This window comes from Rutilus rutilus (assembly GCF_951802725.1).
Source record: "Rutilus rutilus genome assembly, chromosome: 8".
Lineage (NCBI taxonomy): Eukaryota > Metazoa > Chordata > Actinopteri > Cypriniformes > Leuciscidae > Rutilus > Rutilus rutilus.
In genome coordinates, this window is record NC_140222.1 from 33,375,308 (window position 1) to 33,399,707 (window position 24,400).

Below are 24,400 nucleotides of genomic sequence, written 5' to 3' on the forward strand. Positions count from 1 at the left end.
TTCACTCATGATGAAAAAATGTTTTAGTTGAAAATGGTGTCATGCAAACGGCCCGAGTATGTAACTGGAAGCTCTGCATTCTTGTCATGATCTTACAGTGACAAACTGAAGTCAAGACATGACAGGAATGTGAGACATAATTCAGAAAATAATCCTTTAAATAACTTTAGTAAAACCATGTTCAAATAGTTTCTTCCTCACTGATCAATTCTTGTTCAGTTATTGATAAACATTGGGCTTCAAGATTTATATTATATTATTATAAAAGCATTGCTAGCTGCAAATCATAAAGATCATACTGCACTGGCCCATTGACCCGATCATCCGGTTTTATTGACTGTAATCAGTTTAACTCTCCTCCCATTACATCAAAGTTCCTTTAAGACTATATAATTTATATAAAGTCATTACATTGTCAGAGAAAATGCGCAATCTGTAGGGATGAAAACAAGAGAATGAGTTCAGATTATGACAACAAAAAATCACAATAAAGGTAATTTCTTGTAAAAGTCAACTATTCATTAATTCATTCAGGAAAGAGCAACTACTATTTTTATGTTCTATCAGCAGCATCCGGTGCTCTTAAACATTTGAAAGGCAAATGACTAACAAAATGAATGCTAAATTCACTCTCTTTTGGTTTCGCTGGAGGTCAGGGAGGAGGCTAAAACTGGAAGCTCCTGTTGTGCGTTTTCAGTAATAATAAACTGAAGTCATGACGACAGTGTGTTTGAGACATAATTCAGGGAAGTGTTTCACTTGAGTATCAGAATGGAACTGTCAATGAAAGGAAGCTTATCACACTCACGTAAGTTTGATTACATTTATTTATTTCATTCATTGCTGTTCATTTCAACTATAGACAAAAAAAAAAAAAAAAAAACACACACACACAAGGTAACAGAATTATTAAAATCAAGAATATTATTTTCATACTTTAAAGACCATAATTATACCAACATAAATAGAAGTAATTGAACAAGCCAGGGGAGAGTCTCAGCTTTAGAGATCAAACATTTACCCTTGAGAGACACGATTCTACAATAAGAAACCAAAGATTTAGTTTTTCCATAATAAAAAAGCATGTACTCTTATTCTTAGAAATAACAATTGAAAAGTTACATTATTCTTCACTGGGAGGATTTCTGTATTGGACATAAGACAAGTTGGTCTTATAAAAAAAATTTACTGTAAAAGTGTGTCTGAATTGCTTTGATGAAATCGGACCAACACCAAAATTATTTTTAGGCAAGAAAAAGAAATTAAGAATGAAAAGCTTTAAAAAATAAATTAAAAAAATAAAGTAAAGCTCTATTCTGAAATCAGATCCAAATAATAAACAACATCCAACATTATTCTTATATTATTAAGGGACCTCTTATAGGATCTTACATTCTTACAAGACACTAAGGCTTACATTAAGTAATTAAGGCATTAGGTTTGTGAGCAACATAATAAGGCAACTTAAATAAGTGCAGGGGAGGGTAAAACTGTCATAGTTTCTTCTATAAAAACTTGTAAAAGGAAAAGATTTTAAACAAGTAAAAAAATAAACTGTCCGGTAAATGTTTTAAATTTAACATGCATTATATAATTTATAATAAATACACTTAATATTGACCACCAAAACATGAAGTACACTTGTTCAGAATAAAGACAGTAACATTGACAGACTCATTTGGTCCTTTACCTTTAAAAAAAATAGCTACTGTTTCAGTGTTTGAAGATCTCATTCAGCAAGAACAAACAGTGTTTAAGGCAATAATGTAACAGCTCAAAACAGAGTCACAAGCACCAGAAAGACCCAGTGACAGCTGAAAAAATAAAGTGAGAGTGAGAAAATTGAAACTTTTAGGACTGACGTGTCATTTAAATCACTGTTTTTTGTATTCAGTCCTGACAGAAGAGAATGAGAGAGTTTGCTGTTTTTTTCTTCTACAGTAAAATACAACGAAACAGCCTATAGGCAGTAAACTTATTATTAGTACAGTTAATATAATGAAAAGCAAGCCAAATGAAGTCTCCACATTGTCTGTTTCATCTTTTGGGATTTCTTGTTCAGTGGGTTTACTTTCTTTTCCTGCTGTTGATTCTGCAACAAACAAAATACCTCACTGTGATAAAGGCAAGAGATTCATCTATAACTAGTGAACTTGAACTTTTTTTTTTAAATGAAAACCTTCATGGTTGCACTTTAGAATAATGGTCTGTCATTAATAGGCAACTATGCAGGACAAATGAGTTGAACTGCATTAACACTTCAGATACTATGAACTAATATGGAATCAAGCTAAAACAAACTAATCAGTAAGTAACAGCAAATTTGGGACTGAGATACTTTCTTATTAGGTTCTAAATAATTGCTGAATGAGATTAGCCTCAATATCACCTAACCATGAGAAACTAAAAAGAATTACCAATTAATGACTATATTCAGAGTAAAAAAGGCGATTAATTATGAATTAGGCCATGTACACTTGGTATTAAAGGGATAGTTCACCCAAAATTGAAAATTAGCCCATGATTTACTCACCCTCAAGTTATCCTCTGTATAAATGACTTTCTTCTTTCAGACAAATACAATCTGAGTTATATTAAAAAATATCCTGGCTCTTCCAAGCTTTATAATGGCAGTGAATGGCCTTTTCTGTTTTAAAGTCCATAAAAATGCATCTATCCATAATAAAAGTGCTCCACACGGCTCTGAAGTGAAGCGATGCGTTTGTGTAAGAAATATATTCATATTCAACACGTTACAAAGTAAAATTCTAGCTTCCGGCCAAACGGTCATACTCAGTCTACTTACACCTAAAGCGCAACTTACGAAACTTATGACGTCAGAGGTCGCGTAGTGCGTCAGGGCGTAGCGTAAACACGTGCGCTTTACACTTAAATCCAGTCCGAATGTTCGTTTGGCTGGAAGCTAGTTATTTTACTTCATAAAGTTTTAAATATTAATATTTTTCCACAAACGCATCGCTTGCTTCAGAAGGCCTTTATTAATCCCCGGGATCTCTTTTATTATGGATTAGTTGCACTTTTATGGACTTCAAAACAGAAACAGCCATTCACTGCCATTATAAAGCTTGGAAGAGCCAGGATTTTTTTTAAATATAACTCCAATTGTATTCGTCTAATAGAAGAATGTCATGTACACCTAGGATGGCTTGTGGGTGAGTAAATCATGGGCTAATTTTCATTTCTGTCAGGACCACTACCGTCAAATACGATTGACAATTAGCATACAGTTTGGATTGGCGGTATGGTTCAGCTCTGTGCAAGAACTCCCTGCGCATCCATGAAGCCTAGCATAGATAAGAGCAGGGAGAGCAGCAATAACCCCCTTAGGGTAAACAGTACAGAACCAATAAATGTTTGCAAATATATTTAATTCAAGAGTGTGGAACTGAGAAAAATGACTTTAAAGATTTATAGTTGTCCCGCCAAATTAATTATAGGTAGGACACTGGAAATCTGGCAAATAGATGTTTTAGTAATGAAAATTATATACATAAAAAAATCTTGAGCTCAAACTTGACTTTTGACCACTATTTTAAAGTTACTGTACTCTGCCTTTGTATTGTCAGCAAAAAGTGAGAAGTCATGCCAAGGCAAAAGGCAGTAACTTCCACTTTATCTATATCTGGTTGCTGATCACCATTAACAAAATCATTATAGTAACACCTGTATAAAGTCTAGTGATCATGCCATTTATTTTGTATGATTTACAATTATTTATAGCCATCTACTTATTGCTATCCTGTGCTTTGGTTGCATTCTGATGGCATTATTAATACATTTGACATGACAAAATACCTCCATAGATATATTAGTCCAGCGTTGGCTCAACCGTGTTTAGGGTGGGGCTGAAGTCGCCGGCGAAGTTTTGGCACTCTGCCAGCTAGATGCATGAGTGTTTCAACCAGGTCCGGTACCCGACCTTGGTGAGGCGGGGCTTTAGGTCTTTGTTGTATTCATCTGATACGGCAATGTGTAACATTTTTCTGTCAACTCTGCATAATCCTTCGCGATCGATATCGCATGTTTGACGATGGAGCGGGTTCAGACCATACTAAATGTTCTGACCGCAATTGTGCAGGACAAAGCTCTGAGGACATCAGAAGTTAGAGGGACTGATGGCAGCTGTACAAAGTACACAGGCTACACCGTAATTAAAATTTTAATGGACATTAAAACAAAGGCAGATAACCGTACAATCTGGTAGGTAGCATTATTTGATAGAACACCGGCACAGTAACTTCATATTGACACGCGGCTAAACAAAGGCAGAGTACCGTAACTCAATTTGAGCAATCCAAAACAAAGCCAAAGAGCGGCAACTGGTGTTACGGTGTTCTGCCTTTGTTTCTCATGGGCTTTTGGAAGTTACTGTTAAGACAACCCATTATTTTCTCGAAAAAACAACGGAAATGATTCAAGATACTTATCCACATGATAAAGGAGGTCTTGAATGTGCCAAAAATATAAAACTAATTTTCGACCAAAAACGAAGATACGGTCTTTTGCCTTACGGCAGATTAGCTCCTGAGAAACGCGATAGCTGCTGATAATACTGAAGGAGCTTATATATGGTGATAGGCGTCGTATTCCTATAGGTAGATGTGAATCAGCTGAGAGTCAGCTGATGCAAGCTTGACTAACGTGACCTGCCAGAACTAACGCTACGCTCGAGTTTTAGGTGAACTATCCCTTTAAGGTGCGTTTAGGTCGACAGTAGTAGTAGATGAGGGAGACACATACCCGTCTACACCTGGTGTTTTAATACGACTCTTTTGTCCACTTTCAACCACTTCTGTCCTGATTTTAGGGCTGGTCCGAATACCATTTTTTGAGCTTCGAAGCTTCGATAGGAATTAACATCGAATATTCGAAGCTTCGGAGGGAGGGGGCTGAACATATTTTTCTCTCTAATAAAGGCAGGAATCTCTATGTGTCTGTCTGTTTGCATTTAGATTATTTATCTTGCATTTTGAACCGTTCATCCAATCGACTTCACGAGTGCAGTGTCACATTTGGTGCAATATAGACACGCGAGACGTGACACGTTCAGAATTAATAAACTTTTAATACAGAACAGCGCGAGCGGGAAGCGCGCGCGCCTCACGAGCAGGGCTCCGAGAACGGACACTGCGCTAGTGATACAAAACACAGCCTAATATTTTTCTGAGTAACAAATAACTCTCAAATCAGAAATCAGCAGCACAGTAATTACTGACACAGTAAAGGGTAGGTTAATATATTGTTTCTATTCTATTTCCACAATGTCAAAGCAACACGTGCTTATAGCCTACAAGCTCAGGCATGCACTTCTGCCCATACAAACACCGCTGTTCTGCGCTCTAAAATAAGAGTATTGTATTTCGCCCAAAAATGCTAAAAAAATAACCGTGTGAGAGCGTTTTAGGCTATATCATGTTATAGCCAGATATGACGACGCTTACAGCACGCGTCACCGCAGATCAGCATCTATTCATCAAGCCAACGTGCAACTAATCAAAGTGAAAGTGGGTCGCAGATGCTTTAACACACAATCAACTTCATTAAAAGTAAAGAACCGAAATGATCTTACCAGGGCTGTTGCGCGCTCTCTTATTGCGGTCTTTGATTTAGAAATTTTAGCTGACGATCAGTAAAATGCAGCTGTTGCTGGTGACGTGCACTCCATTACATCTGCCTATAGCGCGGGATTTGAAGTTCGGATTCATATCCGTTTTGCAAAAACACATTTATGTGTTCATTGTTCATATTGACAAATCAGAGAGAGCTATCCATCTGAGAAAACGCATGACAGCCCCATTCAAGCGCGAATGGGAACCGTTTCTAGGGGGATGCCAGGTGTGAAAAAAAAAATAAAAATTAAAACGAATATTCGAATGTCAAATTTGAAAATCGAATACCAACCCACCGAACGAATATTCGAATACTCGAATATTCTGGTACAGCCCTACCTGATTTATGGGGAGGGTCTATGGGTGGGTAAATGTATGGGCTTTTTCAGATCTTTCGATCTACTGGACGAAATAAGCTTGCACAATTTACATATGAACGTGAAAGGAGACAACGGTAAAACATATAGAGAGCAGCAGCATGTGGTGTTTTTAATATGCTTTAAGACAAACCATGTGCACATTCATTAGTCAACACCATTGCTGAGTATTTTCTCCTTAAAACTGCAGTGAACCAAAGACAGACTAAAAAACACGGTTTGAAATCGACGGTTTCTGACGTCACAAACTACCTCGTAACCAATCACGTCAAAGTACCGGCGGGCTTTAGCATATTATTACCTGCTGTGAATCAGGAGAGTCTCAAGAGAAGCCACGTTATCCTGGTGTATCGCTAAATGTACCAGAATTTTCATATCAACAGAACAGAGTGAATTTTGTATATGTATATATTGAAGTTGTTCAAAGCATTTCTAAGGATACTGATTGTTAGAAGGCAGCTGTCTGACTCTGAGGTGGCGAACCGGTTTCTGTAACATTAGCAACACATTATTAGCTGTTTGATAACATAGTCAAGCAAAAGGGGGATCATATTAATTACTGTTATGGTTGTTGTGGAGATCGATACATAAAGTGCATTACCATTCTGATACACTGACTTGTAGACAAGCCTGTATAATGGACTATTCCACTTCAAATGACGTCAAGCGATCTGAGCTGGTGCGAGTGAGTGGAGGCGGGGCTTATTTGCATATTCATGGTTCCACATATACTAAATGAAGCAAGGGTGTAGAGTTACATTCAAGCTATTGATCAAAGATGAGTTTTAAGGGATAAAATTATTGTCCACAGCGGGACTTTAAATCCCGTCTGTCAAGCGCACTTCACGTAATGTTTACTCATTAGGTCAGTAGGGGGAGAGCAGGCTAAGTAATTCTTATAGTTCGTTATGGATAGTTGATAGTTATTCTTGAGGCTCATCTCATTCAGTAATTATTAATTATCAGTGAAATAAAGAAGAATATTAATAGTTAAGCTTGTTTTCATATTTGTTAATAGTATCTGAAGTGTTTGACAAGAATTTGTCCTGCATTACTTCCTGCATAGTTTCCTATTAATGACAGATCATTATTCTAAAGTGCTATCAACTTCATACATGAATCAAGCATTTCTACACACCGTTGATGATCAGCAGTACAGTAGGATGTTCATCTGAGTGTGAGATGAGGCAGCTGAACTCTCCTGCATCAGTGTGAGTGAGATTGATGAGTTTGATGGAGAAGTTTCCTCTCTCATACTCTTCAGGCAAACTTTCGGCTCTGTTCTTGTAACGAGGGTCCTGTAACTGTAGTGAATCTTTACCCTTGACTATATCATACACATTCTCGCTGCCATTGTGTCTCCAATGTACATCAGTGTCTTGAAGTTTAAGATCATGTTCAGTGGAAGAACACGGCAGGAGAACAGAACCACCAATAACAGCCTCTACTGTTTCCTGCAGAGACACTGAAACAACAGAAACTGTTAAACACACAGTCTGTGGCATGAATTTATCTTTCTGATGTGTCGTTCTGATGCTTACCTTTGTTTATCAGCACCGCAAACACACAGATGAAGCCGCAACTGCAGAAACAGAAAAAAACAAGTTCCTTTAACTACTTTAATCACAACCAGTACAGCATGTTCAACAAATGCAGTCCGACTTGCTGTGATGTCATGCTAACATGTGCTAAACACTAACAGCCAATCAGGCGGATGGGCAAACTAAAAGCATGATCACTTGTTTTTGGGGAGCGAGCGTAGGAGATCCTGTCAATCCACATGAGATCGACCAATAGCAAACTATAATGATCCTATCTATTTGCGATGGACAAAATCAAGTCCCGCCATACTTTTTTTCGGAACTATACGGTTATCCGGATAAATTATTTACGTGGGGTCACGTGTGGTCCGGATAACCGTATAGTTCCTTTTTTTCTGGTTTGAGAAGCGGTTTCACTCGCAAAAGTCTAACGCAACTTCCGTTTCATACCCATTTAAAAAAAAATCTTAATCTTAAAGACCACCTTAATGAATATGTCGAAAATTCGAGGGAACACATCATTTAATATTACTTTTAAGTTTAAATTACAATGGAAAAATTACAAATTGCAAAAACGTTAAACAGACTGCAATTACTTTGTTTTACTAAAAGTAACAAGACAAAACTAAGCAGACGCAATATTATAAAAGTCTTGTCATGCTAATCAGAGTTTTTGAACAATCACAATAACCGACCATGAACACAATAAACAGTGAGCTAGTACACTACATTTTGTGAATTGCTTGGTTTTCATTTCTGCGATTTGATAGGGAGCCGCATCCACAATAAAATCTCCTTATGCCCTTCATGTATTTTAAACATAAATCATGAACAAGGAGAGACTGTTTGTGTAACTTTATAATTAGATATTATATAGTGTAATTTAGATGAATCTCTCTATAACTGTGATTCAGGTTAAAGTTGGCATGATACGGAAGTTGCGATAGTGTTTTCTTCCCTATTGTTAAGTATAAAAAACATAGGGAGGGACTTGATTTTTTTCAGCTTGTTTGTCTCGCCCTCATGTCATTAAACAAGTCATCAGAGAAGAGATGTGGATGCAAAAGAGAGGGGGCGTTTTAGATTAAAGATTAAGAGACACATGACTAACATAAATAATGATGAGCATGGATAAATCATTATATATATATAACATTTTGATTTCATGGTGCCTTCATGTGGATTGAGGTCACTGGTCAACTTAACTGTCAAACTGCATCAAATGTACAAATAAATGAGTATATGTTTCCATGTAACGTATTTCCCTTAATATTTTATATTGGAGGTTGCATCTTCATCATGTAAATGATTGAACAATGAATAATGTAATCGCTATATTATGCTTTAGCAGTAAATATTCTTAAGGGAGCATCTTTACCCATATTACCCTACTGGTGAAAACTTGAATATCTTAAATCCACTGTAAGATTTGGCATTATCAAATGACTTTCAAATAAACCTGGACGAATGTATCGGGACGCAAAAGATTGAAATTCTAAATACTAATGCTAACTGCTAATGACTGCGGCAAAATAATAGTTGCAGACATTTTCCTGCAGATAAGCCCGTTAATCATTAATTAATCAATCAATCCATGTTTAATGCATTAATAACGTACAAAGGGTTTTCCTGTTGATTCTATCTTAAAGCAAATGAGGAACAAAACAAACCAGGCCAAATGTACATACGAGCGCATAACGTTACACATCAGGACTTCTAGTTCGAATTGTATTTTGTAAATACAGATTTCCTTAAAAAAAATCGTACACATACCCGATGACCATGGTGACCCTGTATAATACATATATTACTGAAATACTAATCTTCTCAAAAACAGATCTGGGAAAACGAAACCCCGATCTCTTCTTCGTACGGTATAAATTTACTGCCGGGTTGCAAACTAAAATGAATAGTGAGCGACTCCTGCTGTGTCGGAGTGTGGCGAAGATGCAACATATATATATATAAAAAAATATATATATATATATTTTTGATCTGTGAAAGTAGGTTATCTTTGCGAAATTAAGTGTACAAAAATATAAAGAACGGCTGTTGTATTTTTAAAATGGTATGTTATACCAAAATTTAGGCTAGGCTAATTTAAAACTGCACACACAAATTGCATGCGCACAAAATAAAATGATGATTTCTTTTAGATTTGTGTTTAGTACGTAAAAATTAAAGATGGAAAGAAAAAAAGTGTCAATGTAAATTATAATGTTTCTCCCGCACTTTCGAAAGCGATGTCTCTGGAACTATAATAGGCCTACATGACTTTATTTTAAAACATATACAACAACTGTCCCAACTTGGTGACGGTCAAGGTTGTTCCCCTTTTGCCTCTTTAAAAAGTCTACCCGTTCTCCCTTGGGTCATTATACTGTCAGAAAAAGGGTCCAGTGACGTGGTAGCACATTGCTTTCAATGAGAAAACCTTCAAACCTCCACTGTGTAACGTCTCAAGGTTGAAGAAGTTCCAGGCAAAAGATCCAAAATACTCAATATTTATTTAAACTGAAGAATATATGAAACAGTGTGCGTGCACAGACAAAAGAGTGCTAACACAAACATTACCACAAACATTGACCGACAACAGAAGAGTGAACAGGGAGAACTTAAATACACAGATGGATGAACACAAGACAGGTGATGCAAATGATGATGATGAACAGGTGGGTAATGAAGGGAGTTCAGGCGTGGAAACAAAGAGGATTCTGGGAACTGTAGTGAAGACGAAGACAGAATGGTGATGCAGAATGGGACGTGGTAGCGCATTGCTTTCAGTCAGAAAACCTTCAAACCTCCACTGAGGCAAAGGGCAAGGGAATTTTGTCTTCATGTAATTATATTTTGGGGTATATTTTTTTCGTCATGACATATGTTGGGTTACGGTGATTGGGAAAGGACATTTTTAATTTTAGTTTAATCAGCTCCATAGTTACCAAGCTCGTGAATCAGTAGGCTATATTGTGTAGCTACACGAATCCAGGCACTGGTAACGACAGAAAAAAGTACATTCTCTATAGTATGAGAGTGTGTAGTATGAATATAATCCGGACGTACAACATTCACCATGTTGTCATTATCATGTGACCTACCAGCGTCAGTCTGGTACCGCTTCACTACCATTCACAAATCCTCTCCTGTGGCCTTATGGGAAAGTAAAGTGTCCATCGAATGACACTTCAGAATCTCGCAGAACATATTGCGTGCATTATATTTATTGAGTTGGCTTGTGTGTTCAACAGGCCTCCTCTTCTTAGTTTGAATGCTCATCTCATCATCATCACTGGACATCTTGTGAACCTGTTGACCTCGAACACCCTCTGCTTGAGCATCATTTCAACTATAGCAGCAGCTTAAAGTAAAAAATACTACAGTTTCTCCTTCTCTGGAGATCTGATAGTCTTTGCTGTACGTGATCCTGCTGTTTGTGGCAGCCAGGTCACAGAAATGCAGGACAGAATGGATGGTTAATTTTCTTGTGCAGCTTGATATCGGGTATAAGCTGATCAAGTCAAATCCACCTGTTGTTGGTTTAGCGCAGCCACAACAAGAAGTCTAGGCACAGTAACACGGCGCTTCTCTTTCCCAGACCGTCTCAGGATTTATCCCATGGACACTGGAGCTCATCAGAACTGCCTCATTGTCCAGCCACTTTGTCACTGCAACCTCTGATAGTTTTCTGACAACCACACAATGCAGGGAGCCTGTTTTTCATAATGGTCCCTGTTCCCAGGAAAGTAGTTGCTTTCATCGGACATTTCATTGATTCTCAATAGCGGAAATCATAGAGGACGAAACTTCTACAGTGGTAAAAGACAGCAAATGTGTTTATTATTTTTTTATTTTTTTCACCATTTGTTCTAACAGCAAAAGAAAAAAATCAACTATTATGTTTCCAGGACCTTCCAAAAAGAAGAAAAAAATATATATACAGAGGGATAGATAATGACAGTCAAAAAAGAAAGATGTCAAATTTACTGTCACTCCCTCAGCCGCTGTTTTGAAACCATAGGGATCAGGAATTGGCTGTTAAGTGATGACATAAACGCTGCAGGCTCAAGAACACACACTGCCTTCATTAGGTACACCTAGAACTGTGTTGGACCTACTGTTGACTTCAGAACTGCCTTCATTCTGTTGATTTGAGCTGTGTGACATGTGCGTGTTGTCTTGAAGTAGCCATCTACTCTCGAGAAATGAGGGAAAAAAAGTAGGGCGGGACTTGATTTTGACCTTCAGGTATTGATTGGATGGTTGTGGTTTGCTATTACTGTGATCTCATTTGATTGACAAGTTGTCCCGCCCTCGCGTCAGTAAACGCATCATCAGAGAAGAGATGTCGCTGCAAGAGGGTTTGGAAGTTATTTTGATTAAAGATTATGATAGCACATACATTTTTGGATTATAGGGTAACTTTAACCAATTTCACACATCACACACTCACACATTTAGTCAGCATAAGGACTCGCCTACATACCTGTATGGACTTACCTGTGTGATCATTAATATTTTTATGCTCCACGCTCATCTATCTCAAGTTCTAAACCTGTTCATCATTCACATCTCTATTGATCATCTGTATCTTCACCTCATTCTGCACCAGCAAAACAAGGACTGTTTATCCTTCAATTAAGTCAAACTATCCATCCTACGCTCAATATACTTGCTGTGTTTACATCGCATACACTACACTCAACTGAAACTAGGCAAATTAAAGTGGTTGAGAGACTCTGATGTACACTTGCCTTAAATGACATGAAACACAAACACATACAAAATCCACATCTTTGCTATTAGATTACGCAACTCTGTAGACTAAAGTAGAAAAAGCAGTGATAGTATCTCTCTGTAATCACTGAACATTAAGTAGTGATGACTTTGCCATGCGTTGTCGTTTCGCGTTTTGTATATTTTCTGTCTGATTATTCTGGTTCTTATGGACTCAGGAGTCCTGAGCTGCAGTAGGCAACCAGTTAATTAAAGTGCCGCGTTTTACATGGCGTCCCCACTGCGTAAAGCTACGCAATACTCGGTTACTATCGTAACCTCGGTTCCCTGAGAGTAAGGGAACGAGTATTGCGTAGCTGGCCGCATTATAGTAACATGGCAAAGTTGTTGCTTTAAACAACCTGCTAAACCTGCTATAATGGCGAATTCGGGCTCTAATATAGACTTGCCATGCCCTATTTTGGTGCCTATTTTGACGCCATTGAATGTGCAGTTGCCGCAGCACAGCCAATGAGTGAGCCAGACACTCACTGTGCTAGCTGTGCAGCTGCAAATGCGGTTTACATTTTAGGCTTCAGTATATCGAGGAAAAGGAGTTTCTCCCCACTGCGTATAGCCAGAGGTGGGTAGAGTATCCAAAAACTGTACTCAAGTAAAAGTACAAGTACTTATAGAAATATTTACTCAAAGTAAAAGTAAAAGTAATAATCTTAATAGTTACTTGAGTAAGAGTAAAAAAGTATCCAATGAAAAAACTACTCAAGTAGCGAGTTACTAGTTACTTCGGATCATATAGGCCTATATATATATATGAAGACTTCATGATGCAAAAGCCTCTGAGTGCCATCTGAAATTTCCTTCTAAAACAAGCATTTTTATCAAGCTCGTATATTTAAGGTCAGTAATTTCAAATTAATTTGACAATTAATAGGTACTTTTCATTGCCATTTAAGTGAAATAACTGAACATAAACATACAAGCTTGATAAAAATGCTCTTTTAGAAGAAAATTTCAGATGGTACTTAGAGGCTTTTGCCTCTGAAGTCCTCATATAATTATATAAAATGATATTTAGATTTTTTCTAAAATAAATTTTTTCTAAGGATGAAGAAAAGGATTTTGAAGGATTAGTTCATCCCAAAATGAAAATTTCCCAATAATTTACTCACCCCAATGCCATCCGAAACCATAGGTCATAAAAAAATGTAAAAATAAAAAAAAATTATAGACTTTTTACTTTCAATAGTTCGGATTGAGCTGATCAACAAACGGACAGGGAACTACGTCATCACGTTGAAAGGTCACGCTGGTGCCAGCAGAAGTACTGCCCCACTGTTTACAATGCGACCGACCGACCTTAGGAGGATAGTTAAAATAGTATTGTTTGCTATTATATATATAGTAATAGTATTCAGTGAATATGAATATGAATAGTATATGAATAACATTCTGATGAATATGAATAGTAGTTCAAACAGTATTGCCGGCGCCGGCGTGACCTTTCAACGTGATGACGTAGTTCCCTGTCCGTTTGTTGATCAGCTCAATCCGAACTATTGAAGGTAAAAAGTCTATAAATGATATATTTTTTGTGAAAATGACCTATCGTTTCGCTAGATAACAACCTCTTCTTCAGCTGTGATCGCGTACAGCCCGTTTAAACACTTCAAAGATTTGTTCAATTTGGACTTAAAAACGATGGTAACCAATGAAGTCCATTGTTAGACGAAAAATCCAGAAATGTTTTCCTCAAAAAACATAATTTCTCTCCCACTCTCCCCCGTTTTTACGGCGACCAAAATAAAGCACATAAAGAGTATGTTTCAAGCACACAACACAAGGGTTCACGGTCCCCCTTCACTAGGTGGCCCCTCCCCAGTTGTCACTCTGACTTTGCCCCAGGCGAAAGCCTTTACAGTCAGCCCAACACTCAATATGTGCACAAATCACAATATAAGGGTATCAGGTCCCCCTGTGTTAGGCGGCCCATCCACAAACATGTGTCAAACCCTAGCCACACAAGCCTTGGCCTGGCAAGCCATCCCCGGTGTTTCGAGTTGGGTTATAAACACAATAAAGCGAGGCTACTCGCTCCAATTCGCTCGCAGACCCCCAAAGTTTCAGGCGGTTGTCGAGAATTTGGTGAGAAGCGGCGTGTGTCACGTGCTTCGCTCCAAAATACAAAATCTGTTAGCAAAAGGGGCGATAGAATTAGTCCCTCCTGCGCTAAAACACTCAGGGTTTTACAGCCGCTATTTTCTAGTTCCGAAAAAAGACGGCGGCATCAGACCCATACTAGATTTGAGACATTTGAACAAGGCTCTCATGAGACGGCCATTCAAATTGTTAACTACCAAACATATCCTCGCGCAAGTTCAACCGGGGTATTGTTTTTTTACGGTGGATCTGAAAGATGCATACTTTCACATTCAGATAGCCCCTCGTCACAGGCCATTCTTGAGATTCGCCTTCGAGGGGAAGGCTTATCAGTACACGGTTCTGCCGTTCGGTCTGTCCCTAGCACCCCGTACGTTTACGAAGTGCATGGACGCGGCGCTTTCTCCTCTGAGGCATCAGGTAGTGCGCGTGCTAAATTATCTCGACGACTGGCTGGTCCTGGCACAGTCAAGAACCAAACTTTTGACACACAGAGCTTTGATTCTCAGCCATTTGGAATGCCTGAGTCTCAAAATCAACTTATCCAAGAGCAAACTGAATGTGATCTTTCTGGACACAGTTATCGACTCTACAATGATGAGAGCGCGGCTTACACAAGAGCACACACTCTCTATACAGAAGCTGGCAGCCTCCTTCAAGGCAGGCGAGCGCACACCCCTAAAGAAGTTTCAGAAAATTCTCAGTCTCATGGCAGCCGCATCGTCAGTACTCCGAATGGGATTACTGCGCATGTGCCCACTGCAGCACTGGCTCAAACGCCGTGTGCCAGCCCATGCATGGCAGTCAGGCAGCCTGCGCATCATGGTGAATCACGGTTGTTTACGGACCCTGATTCCCTGGCGGGCTTAGGACTGGTACCACGAGGGTGTGACCATGGGGGTAGTTTCCAGGAGTAAAGTGGTTTTCACAGACGCTTCCAACCTAGGTTGGGGAGCGCTGCACAAGGGCAAGCCTGCCTCCAGCCTCTGGTCGAGCACAGAGCAGAGCTTACATATCAACTGCCTGGAAATTAAAGCAGTTTGTTTGGCACTCAAAGCATTTCTGTCAAACCTCAAAGGACACCACGTCTTAGTCCACATGGACAACACGTCAGTGGTGGCATACATAAATCGCCAGGGCAGTGTCAGGTCAGGCAATCCGAGCTCTCTGAAGGCAGCACATATCCCTGGCATTCAGAATCTGGGAGGGGATATGCTTTCACGGGGCAACACTCCCCTACCCAGGGACCTCCCTGAGAAGGTCCTGAACACAATCACTGAGGCTAGGGCCCCGTCTACCAGGCACCTCTATGCTCTGAAGTGGTCAGTGTTCTCCAGCTGGTGCTCGGACAAACTCTTTGAACCCAGGTCATGCAAGGTATCGGTGGTACTCTCCTTCCTACAAGAGTTGTTGGACGCGGCCTGTTCCCTGTCCACGCTCAAAGTATATGTGGCAGCCATATCGCTAGGAAGCTCATATCAAGCTCAATCGCTAGGAAGAAACGACTTGGTGGTACGGTTTCTATAAGGAGCCAGGAGGATGAACCTCTCCAGATCTCTGTCTGTGCCGTCATGGGACCTCTCCACGGTCCTTGGGGCCCTGAAGAGACCACCATTTGAACCGCTCCAGTCGGTTGATCTTAAACCTCTCTTGCTAAAGACTGCTCTCCTGCTGGCACTGGCATCTATCAAGCGAGTGGGGGATCTGCAGGCGCTCTCTGTGAGCCCCATCTGTTTGGAGTTTGGATTTGGTGACTCTAAAGTCACCCTCAACCCAGACATGGCTATGTACCCAAAGTGCTCTCAATGCTGTTTAGAGCACAGGTTATCACATTATTAGCTCTTCCCCCTTCTACAGAGGATGAGGAGGCTAATTTGCTCTACCCTGTCAGAGCACTGAGAATCTATCTGGAGTGTTCTGCATCTTTTAGACAATCAGAACAGCTCTTTGTCTCCTTCGGTGGCCGATCCAAGGGATCTCCAGTCACGAAGCAAAGACTGTCCAGATGGATAGTGGATGCCATATCTCTGGCGTACACCTCAGTGGGTCAGGTTTGCCCTATAGGTATTAGAGCCCATTCGACTAGAGGCATGGCTTCGTCATGGGCTTTGTCCTCTGGGTTTCCTATTCAAGACATTTGTGCGGTGGCCGGCTGGTCCTCGCCTTCCACATTTATGAGGTTCTATAACATGGAGGTACCTTCCCTGCAGGCGAAGGTCCTTTCAGTATGATTAACCCTCTGGGCTTCTTCGCCCGAAAACGGGCGAAAACTTGAACGTTTCGAATTGTTTAATTTTTTTGCTTCATCGGATGGGGGTGAAACTTGGTGACTTTTGTTTTATTACCTATATGAACACACAAAAAAATCTGATATGTTAAAGGGTCGTAAAAAAAAAAATTCTCCGAAAACGGGCGACATAGGAAATGAATGGGAAATACGAAAAAATAGGAAAACTCAGAGAAACTTTTGGTGGTACAAGCTACAGATCAGCCACTGTGCTGAAAAAAAGTGTACAGCAATGAAGGGGTGACACTCTAAAACATCAAGAGTGCAAATAAGACACCCCCCCCACACACACACACCCACACACCCACACACACAAACACACACACACACACACACACAGAGAAATTAACTGGTAAGACTGAAACAGCAAATTTTGCCCCAAACTATATAAAAATTATATAATCATAATAACTCCAAAACTATAGCAAGGAGAGTCAAAAGGTAGGTATCGTTTGAAAGAACTCTTTTTACATTTTTTGAAAATATAAATTACATTACATTTGGACATTGTCCTGCCAAGAAACAGCGGATACAAGACAATATATATATATATAATTTTTATTATGATTTTGCATATCTTATTTGTCATGGAATAACTCAGGAAGGAAATAAGGTAGGAGGAAAATTCTTTTTTAGTGAAGTCCCCCTACATGTTAGCTGCATCTGGATAAAAAAAAAAAAAAAATTGGATAAAGGAATCAAAAGTTACAGCATTTGGAAAAGAGACAGCCTTTTTGTACAGTCTTTGACACCCCCTCATGGGCAATTTTTTCTCCATGAAGAATATCTTGTCATAAAAGCAATAGATTATGTTAATTTTGGGCTCATTTTAATTGTAATAATATGCTGTAAAAAATGAAGTGCCATTTTCAATTATCTGAGAATGTTTCATGAGCTGTATGATGTTTTTGACACATTGCAGTACATTATTTTATAGATTATGAAAAAAAAAAAATTCTATTTATCAGCAAATAACTCAGCAATACTTAAGAGTTTTTAAAAGTGGATACATTCACTGTAAAGTTCAGACTCTAAGCTTTCAAATGACATCAACTTTGTGTTAATGAAGGCAAGATTTTTTAAAAATATGGTAAAGAATATTTTCGCAGCTAGGTGGCGCCTGCTGGCGGTACACTCGGTTTTAGAGGGATTACTCAGCACTCGTTAGGAGTTAATAAATGTAAGCTGAGATCCTAAGCTTTAAAATGATATATAATTTGTGTTGTTCCATTCAGTGGTTGCTTAGTAATAATTTTTTTTTCTTTCCGAATGGGAATAAATCAAATAAATAAATAAAAAAGCTATAGGCCTCCTATAGGCGGTTATAGGACATGACACAAATTAATACATTTTGAAGCCACTAGATGGCGCTCTTCTCACTTGTATTTTTTTTTTTTTTTAGGCCTGCACTCTATTTTGATGTGAAATGTTGCATTTATTGAAAAATAAAATAAAATAAAAATATATATATTAATTCTAATGGAAAAAATAGCTCATAAAAATTATATAATTAATGCAAAGTATCATAAAAAATGCAAAAAATTCTAAATAATAATCAGAAAACATAATAGACCAAAAATATATTTGATTGGTTATCCTGGGAAAAAGTAAAGTAAAATTTTAAGGCTTCGCCCGTTTTCGGGCGGGAGGAAGCTAAGTGTGACTATTTTACGAAGAAGCCCAGAGGGTTAAGACCCGACGGTGTCTGGTCTTGTCTACGTGTCATGTCACTGTTCATAAGCACATTATCCATTATTATTATAAAACCCGCCTTTGGCTGGTTCTGATATCCCCTGTACTTAATAGACCCGACGGTGTCCGGTCTTATTGGGTATATTATGTTGGGTTTGAGCTTACTGACATTATGTATATTATTATGGACTCAGGAGTCCTGAGCTGCAGAAGGCAACCAGTTAATTATAGTGCGGCGTTTTACATGGCGTCCCCACTGCGTAAAGCTACGCAATACTCGGTTACTATCGTAACCTCGGTTCCCTGAGAGTAAGGGAACGAGTATTGCGTAGCCGGCCGCACTATAGTAACATGGCAAAGTTGTCGCTTCAGTCGATTTAAACCTGCTATAATGGCCATGGCAATAACTTGCCATGCCCTATTGTGGTGCCTATTTTGACGCCATTGAATGTGCAGTTGCCGCAGCACAGCCAATGAGTGAGCCAGACACTCACTGTGCTAGCTGTGCAGCTGCAAATGCGTTTTACATTTTAGGCTTCAGTATATCGGGGAAAAGGAGTTTCTCCCCACTGCGTATAGCTACGCAATACTCGTTCCCTTACTCTCAGGGAACCGAGGTTACGATAGTAACCGAATACGAACTTTCCACAGAACTGTAAAGTGTCGTTTCGCGTTTTGTATATTTTCTTTCTGATTATTCTGGCTCCATTCACACTGTATCCAATTGTTTTTCAGATCTTATAGGAATGACCAACTGACACTGTCACGTTGCAAACAATGATGGTCAACACAACACAATGTGGATGAGAGTAGATGGAAACAGTGGGTGGAGCCTATCCGCATCTCCTGAGTTCATTTCCTGAGTTTTCCACAGAAACACAGAAGAGGGAATGAAAGAATGATTGTCACTTTAAGGCAAAACTAAACTGTGGCAAAGGCAAAAAGTAAATTATCTCAAGGTAAGTCAAGAGTCCTCAGAGTTTTATGCTGTTTATGCTGGCGATAAACTTTTTTTTTTAAGGAAAATTTGTGTTTTAGAAGCTGTGTTTTAAGATTTTTTTTTTTTTTTTTTTTTAGCTTGAAGCAAATATTAGTAAACATATTCAAGATAATGTTTTATTTGCAAGAACTGTAACTGGAGTATGTTTAAAGCATTTTCAGGTGACAAAAGTCAACTTCTGACTCAGGAGTCATGATAATATTGAACTAAATTTGAGATTAATAAATACACCGGCTGCGCATGTCTGATTATTTCACCTAGTTACTGTTGATGTCACTTACTGTACATCTGATGACATCTAAAGAACATCTTTAAAATAGGACATCTTTAAAATGAAGTCTACAATACTTTCTGTTTAAAAAAAGTAGTATTTCTCCCTAATTCTATATTTATGTGTTATATATTATAATACACTAATAATATAAGTCATCATGATTAACAGGTATGTTTTATGATTTCTGAATGAAACCTGGGCCTGAAGGCCTGCTGTTGTTTCCATGCTCATATTTGCATTTGGTCTGGATTGTTTATTTTGCTTTATTTGAACTAATAGAGAAAACTTTTGGATGTTATTTGTTTTTGAGGTTTTTTTTATTGTTTTTTTTTTAGTTTTATGTACATTTAAAAAATTTAAAAAAATGTATGTGATTTACATTTACATTCAAGGTTGGCCTTCTCATCGTTCTTACTAATGAGGCCTAACATCACTGTGTCAGAAAACTTCACCAGTTTGTTAGAACTGTGTTTAGCCATACAGTCGTTGGTATAGAGCAGTGGTTTTCAAACTGTGGGTCGCGACCCACTTGTGGGTCACACAGTGAGAAAAGGTGGGTCGCACAAAGGCACTTAGCTGCAGCTAAATTTACGTGAAACAAAACCAGTCCAATTAATGACCAAACGACTCTTAAGTGAGTTTTAGCGCCCGCCAAAGTTAATTTTTGTCCCGCCAAAGTCTTATTTGATCGGTGAGTAATGTAGATGAACTGCTGCGCTTGTGACAGAGTGCATGTTTAACTGAAAGAACGAGCAGAGAGAGAGAGAGAGAGAGACCTGGTCACGTGCACGCTCTCTCTCTCTTCGGAGCAGGCAAAAGTGTAAACAAGACTTCACCGTCTCCAAACTAAGCGCTGTCTTGCTCTCTCTCCCTCGCATATTAATCAAAATAAATCGACACGGTGGTAAAAGGCTGGAAGACCAAAGTTTCATGTGGAGCATTCGGAGATTTTTTTTTTTCCTTAATTACCACTGGGTGTGAATTGTGCTAAATAAGTTGTTGCCTTATCTTCTCTGAAAAGCGTCCCAGACATTCAGCTAACATAAAACAACACTTTAATTAAACGAAAAAAACTATGCAGTGATGAAATGTTTTCTGTGTTGACACAAATCTTGGATGTCCATGTCCTAACTGCTGGGATAATCACACAACGCGCATGACACGTCCAATTCGCGAACTAATGACTCCTTTGAACCGGTTAAAACAACTGATCTTTCCGACAGTGAACTCAGGAGACGTCTGAATCGGTGTATAACTAATCAGTAACACTTTACAGTAAGGTTCTATTTATTACATAAATTACATAAAAAGTACAGTTTGCTTACTCAAGCTTAAGCTTTAAAATAAATAAAACCCCTTGTTTTTTTTTGAAAAGCTTATGTCTACATTTTTCCACACAGTGCTATCAAGAATCGATAAGAGAATCGTTAAAGAATCGGATCGATAATCAGAATTGTCAGTGGCATTATTATTATTGATAAAATCTTATCATTTCCCATCCCTATGTGAAGACGGTAAAATTATAATCAAACATTAAAGAACATACATGTTTTTTTAAGAGTTTTTTTAAGAGTTAAAAGTTTAAAATATTTTGCCAATATGAGGTCTTGTCACTGTCAGTCTTTTTACATCAGTGCAAAACTAGGGTATGCAGATTAAGACCATCAGCATGCATTGATTAATCCCATGGCATGTAGCAAAAAAAAAAAAAAAAAAGGTGCGACCAAACCAGTGCAAGTGGGCCTTGAGATTGATTATACTTGTCTAGGTGGGTCCTAGAATGAAAAAGTTTGGGAACCCCTGGTATAGAGGGACTAAAGCAGGGGACTGAGGACAGAGCCCTGAGGGGCTCCGATGTTGAGGGTGAGTGTAAAGGAGGTGTGGTTTCCCATTTTAACCACCTGGGGGTGTCTTGTCAAAAAATCCAAGATCCAGAGACAAATAGAGGAATTCAGCCCTAGATTTTGAAGCTTTTGCAGAGGTGTAATGGGACAACGCTGTTAAAAGCAGAGCTATAATTCACAAAAAGCAATCGCACATAATTCTCCTTTCTCTGATCCAGTTGAGAAAGAGCAGAGTGTAAAATGTGGTTAGTATCATGTAGACCTATTAGGCCTATATGCAAACTGTAAAGGGTCCAGACCACTGGGGAGAGAGGAACAAATATAAGCTCTGACCAATTTTTCAAAGCACTTCATCACTACAGAAGTGAGTGCAAAAGGACGATAATCGGTCAGAGAGGGGTTTGCAAGGGGTTTTAGGGAGAGTTTTTTTTATTTTGATTTATTTTGATTATTTTTTGTATAAACGCCACACTCAAATAATAGCTCTGTGTCTGAACATAATTTAGTCATGGACAGTGGTTCCATGTGATTTAAACAAGTAAAACCAAATTAAATCAACCAGAATCAATGGTGTGTAAAAATGGTTGATTAATGTAGTTTTAATTTGAAATGTTTTATAAAATCAAACATTGAATGATCAGATGGTTGAAGTTCACAAGTAATGTTTCAGTCTGAATGCAGCTGTATGGATCTGTTGCCTTTGTCACAGTGTAATAATGTTGTTGTTTTCTCTACCTTTTATAGTAGAATCAGCAGAGAGAGTGGAGACATCATTGCTTTTGCTCTGGGTTTGCATTGTGTTACCTGTAATACTTGATCATATTTCTATTAAGAATTAAAGCTGCCTTATTCCCTTCTTTCATGACTGAAGGAAACAAATGACATACAAGTTTGACTTTTCACGTTCTCTAACTTTTCTGCCATTTTTTTTATTTTGTTTATATTTAGCTGAATTGTCAAAGCTTTGACATGTTTTGTACTGCCATATTCCTGCCATTTGCACTGCATTATACTTATAACAGAATGTAATGTATAGATCTTGACACTCTGAGACAGGAACATTGTTTGCTAAAGGACAAAAGAGTCTTTAAGTGTTCTTTCATCATGTTGTGTTCACTGTTGTTAAATCTATTTTGAGATCTTTATGGATTATTTGATCTTTCTTAAGATTAAAACTGCACGTCTGTCATATATTCCCTGTGTGTTTGTGGATGTTTATGTTATTTCCTGTCATGTGTTTTGCTTTGTAGTTTTTCTTGTTGATTAGTTCCCCAGGTGTTTCGTGACAGTATAATTTACAAAAAATTGATTTATTCATTCCTAATTACACATTAGTCAAATGAATCTTTTGTGTGCTCATACAGTGTGCACAAGAAGATCATATCTGCAATAATTGAAGCGAATAGGGTGGGATTTATAGTTATAATATGTCTGACTCAATGAAGTCTCAAATATCTCATCTACAGAATATGATGTTGAAATTTATATTTTATATTAAATTTGGTGTTGGTCCTTTTTTCATCAAAGCCATTCAGACACTTAATGCAAATCATAAGCTTTCTTTTAAACTGAAAAGGAAAAGCTCAGTCACTAGCTCTTCCTCTGTGTGAACTGAAGCCTCTGAGAATGACCCTAGATTCATGTGAAGCTTTAACTGTTGAACATTCACAGCAATATAAACTTATCAAGTGTGAAGGTGTTTTACATGATGTCTAATGCTCTGATATGAAATACGTAGATCTAGATAGTATGAAGTACAGAAGTGTTTCAATGTACGACTACGGCAATGCTGCTGTTTTCATTTGAGGTTAAGAAAACTGTGAGAATTGAGATAAACATATAAAGGTATTGACACTTGGTTCAGTTAAACATCCACTCTAGACAAAGGTGAGAGAACCAACCAGTGGAACATATTACTGGTTTTGGTTTAGAACCTCAGCTGAGTTTTTCCACTCTGCAGCCGGCGGGCCTTTTTTGTGTGCACTGAATACAATGATATATATATTTAACAAATATATAAAATTTGTTTCTATATAACATATATATGTAAAATAAAATGTACATATTGCATGTTATATATCAGATTCTAACATTTTTTAATTCATGAGATTATTTTTAGATTACAAAAAAATATTCTAAGACAATATTACACTTTTGACAAGAAGCATGAATAATAATAATAATAATAATAATTGGGCCTTAGTAATCTACTAGCTAGCCATGCCAAGAAACCCAGGACAGAAAAGGTTTGTAATGTACTTTGTCAAGCTCAAGTGGAAGACTTCAATTATTGTTAAATACAAACACTTTTTACAGGCTAAATGCAAATGCAAACTGCACCAGCGCAATAACTACACTTTAATATTTATTAATTACTAAAGGACCATGTTTAATGAGCCTTTTTCCAAACCAATAATGGTAGAAATGTTCAAAAGCTTTTTTGTAGCTGTTGTGGAAAAATTCATCTTTTCTTTAACTTTATTTTCAACGATTTAACAAACGAATGCCATGCGTTCTTTGGCTGTATTTTGAGTTTCTTTTATGATATTGATACAGCTGCAGGGTGTGTGTGTGTGAGATTTCAGAGGTAAGGAGATTCCCGTGCTGGGGAGGGGTCAAGGGGGGTCCCTTTTGTTCCTTGTGCTGTGAAGGGTTCAAGGGGGGGGGTCCCTTTTGTTATTTTGTTTAGTGGGGGCTGTAGGAGATAGCTTTTGAATAGAACACTATAAAGCAGCTGGTCAACCTCTGCTCTGAGTCTCACTCCACCTGCAGCTGGACTGTGGATGGACTGGGAACATTCTTGCAAGAATAAATATCTTTTAAGGACAATTTGAATTCTGATGTCTCTTATGCCTGATGCTATT

The 24,400-nt window shown here is 38.2% G+C and overlaps 1 protein-coding gene and 1 long non-coding RNA gene across 2 annotated transcripts; one reads left to right on the forward strand and one right to left on the reverse strand.

The window, feature by feature from the left end:
- Positions 1-608: 608 nt before the first annotated feature.
- Positions 609-9,433, reverse strand: LOC311295527 (uncharacterized protein). The gene is made up of 4 exons (XM_084416977.1): positions 9,322-9,433; positions 7,549-7,589; positions 7,146-7,472; positions 609-2,092 (listed from the first exon to the last, which is right to left on the reverse strand). The coding sequence occupies exons 1-4, from the start codon at positions 9,330-9,332 to the stop codon at positions 1,875-1,877; spliced, it is 597 nt and encodes a 198-aa protein (XP_084273103.1). The 5' UTR covers positions 9,333-9,433; the 3' UTR covers positions 609-1,874.
- Positions 9,434-9,629: 196 nt separating this feature from the next.
- On the forward strand, positions 9,630-22,728 carry LOC311295530. The gene is made up of 3 exons (XR_014628345.1): positions 9,630-12,444; positions 19,080-19,377; positions 22,284-22,728. It is a non-coding gene; the product is annotated as an uncharacterized lncRNA (long non-coding RNA).
- Positions 22,729-24,400: the final 1,672 nt, after the last annotated feature.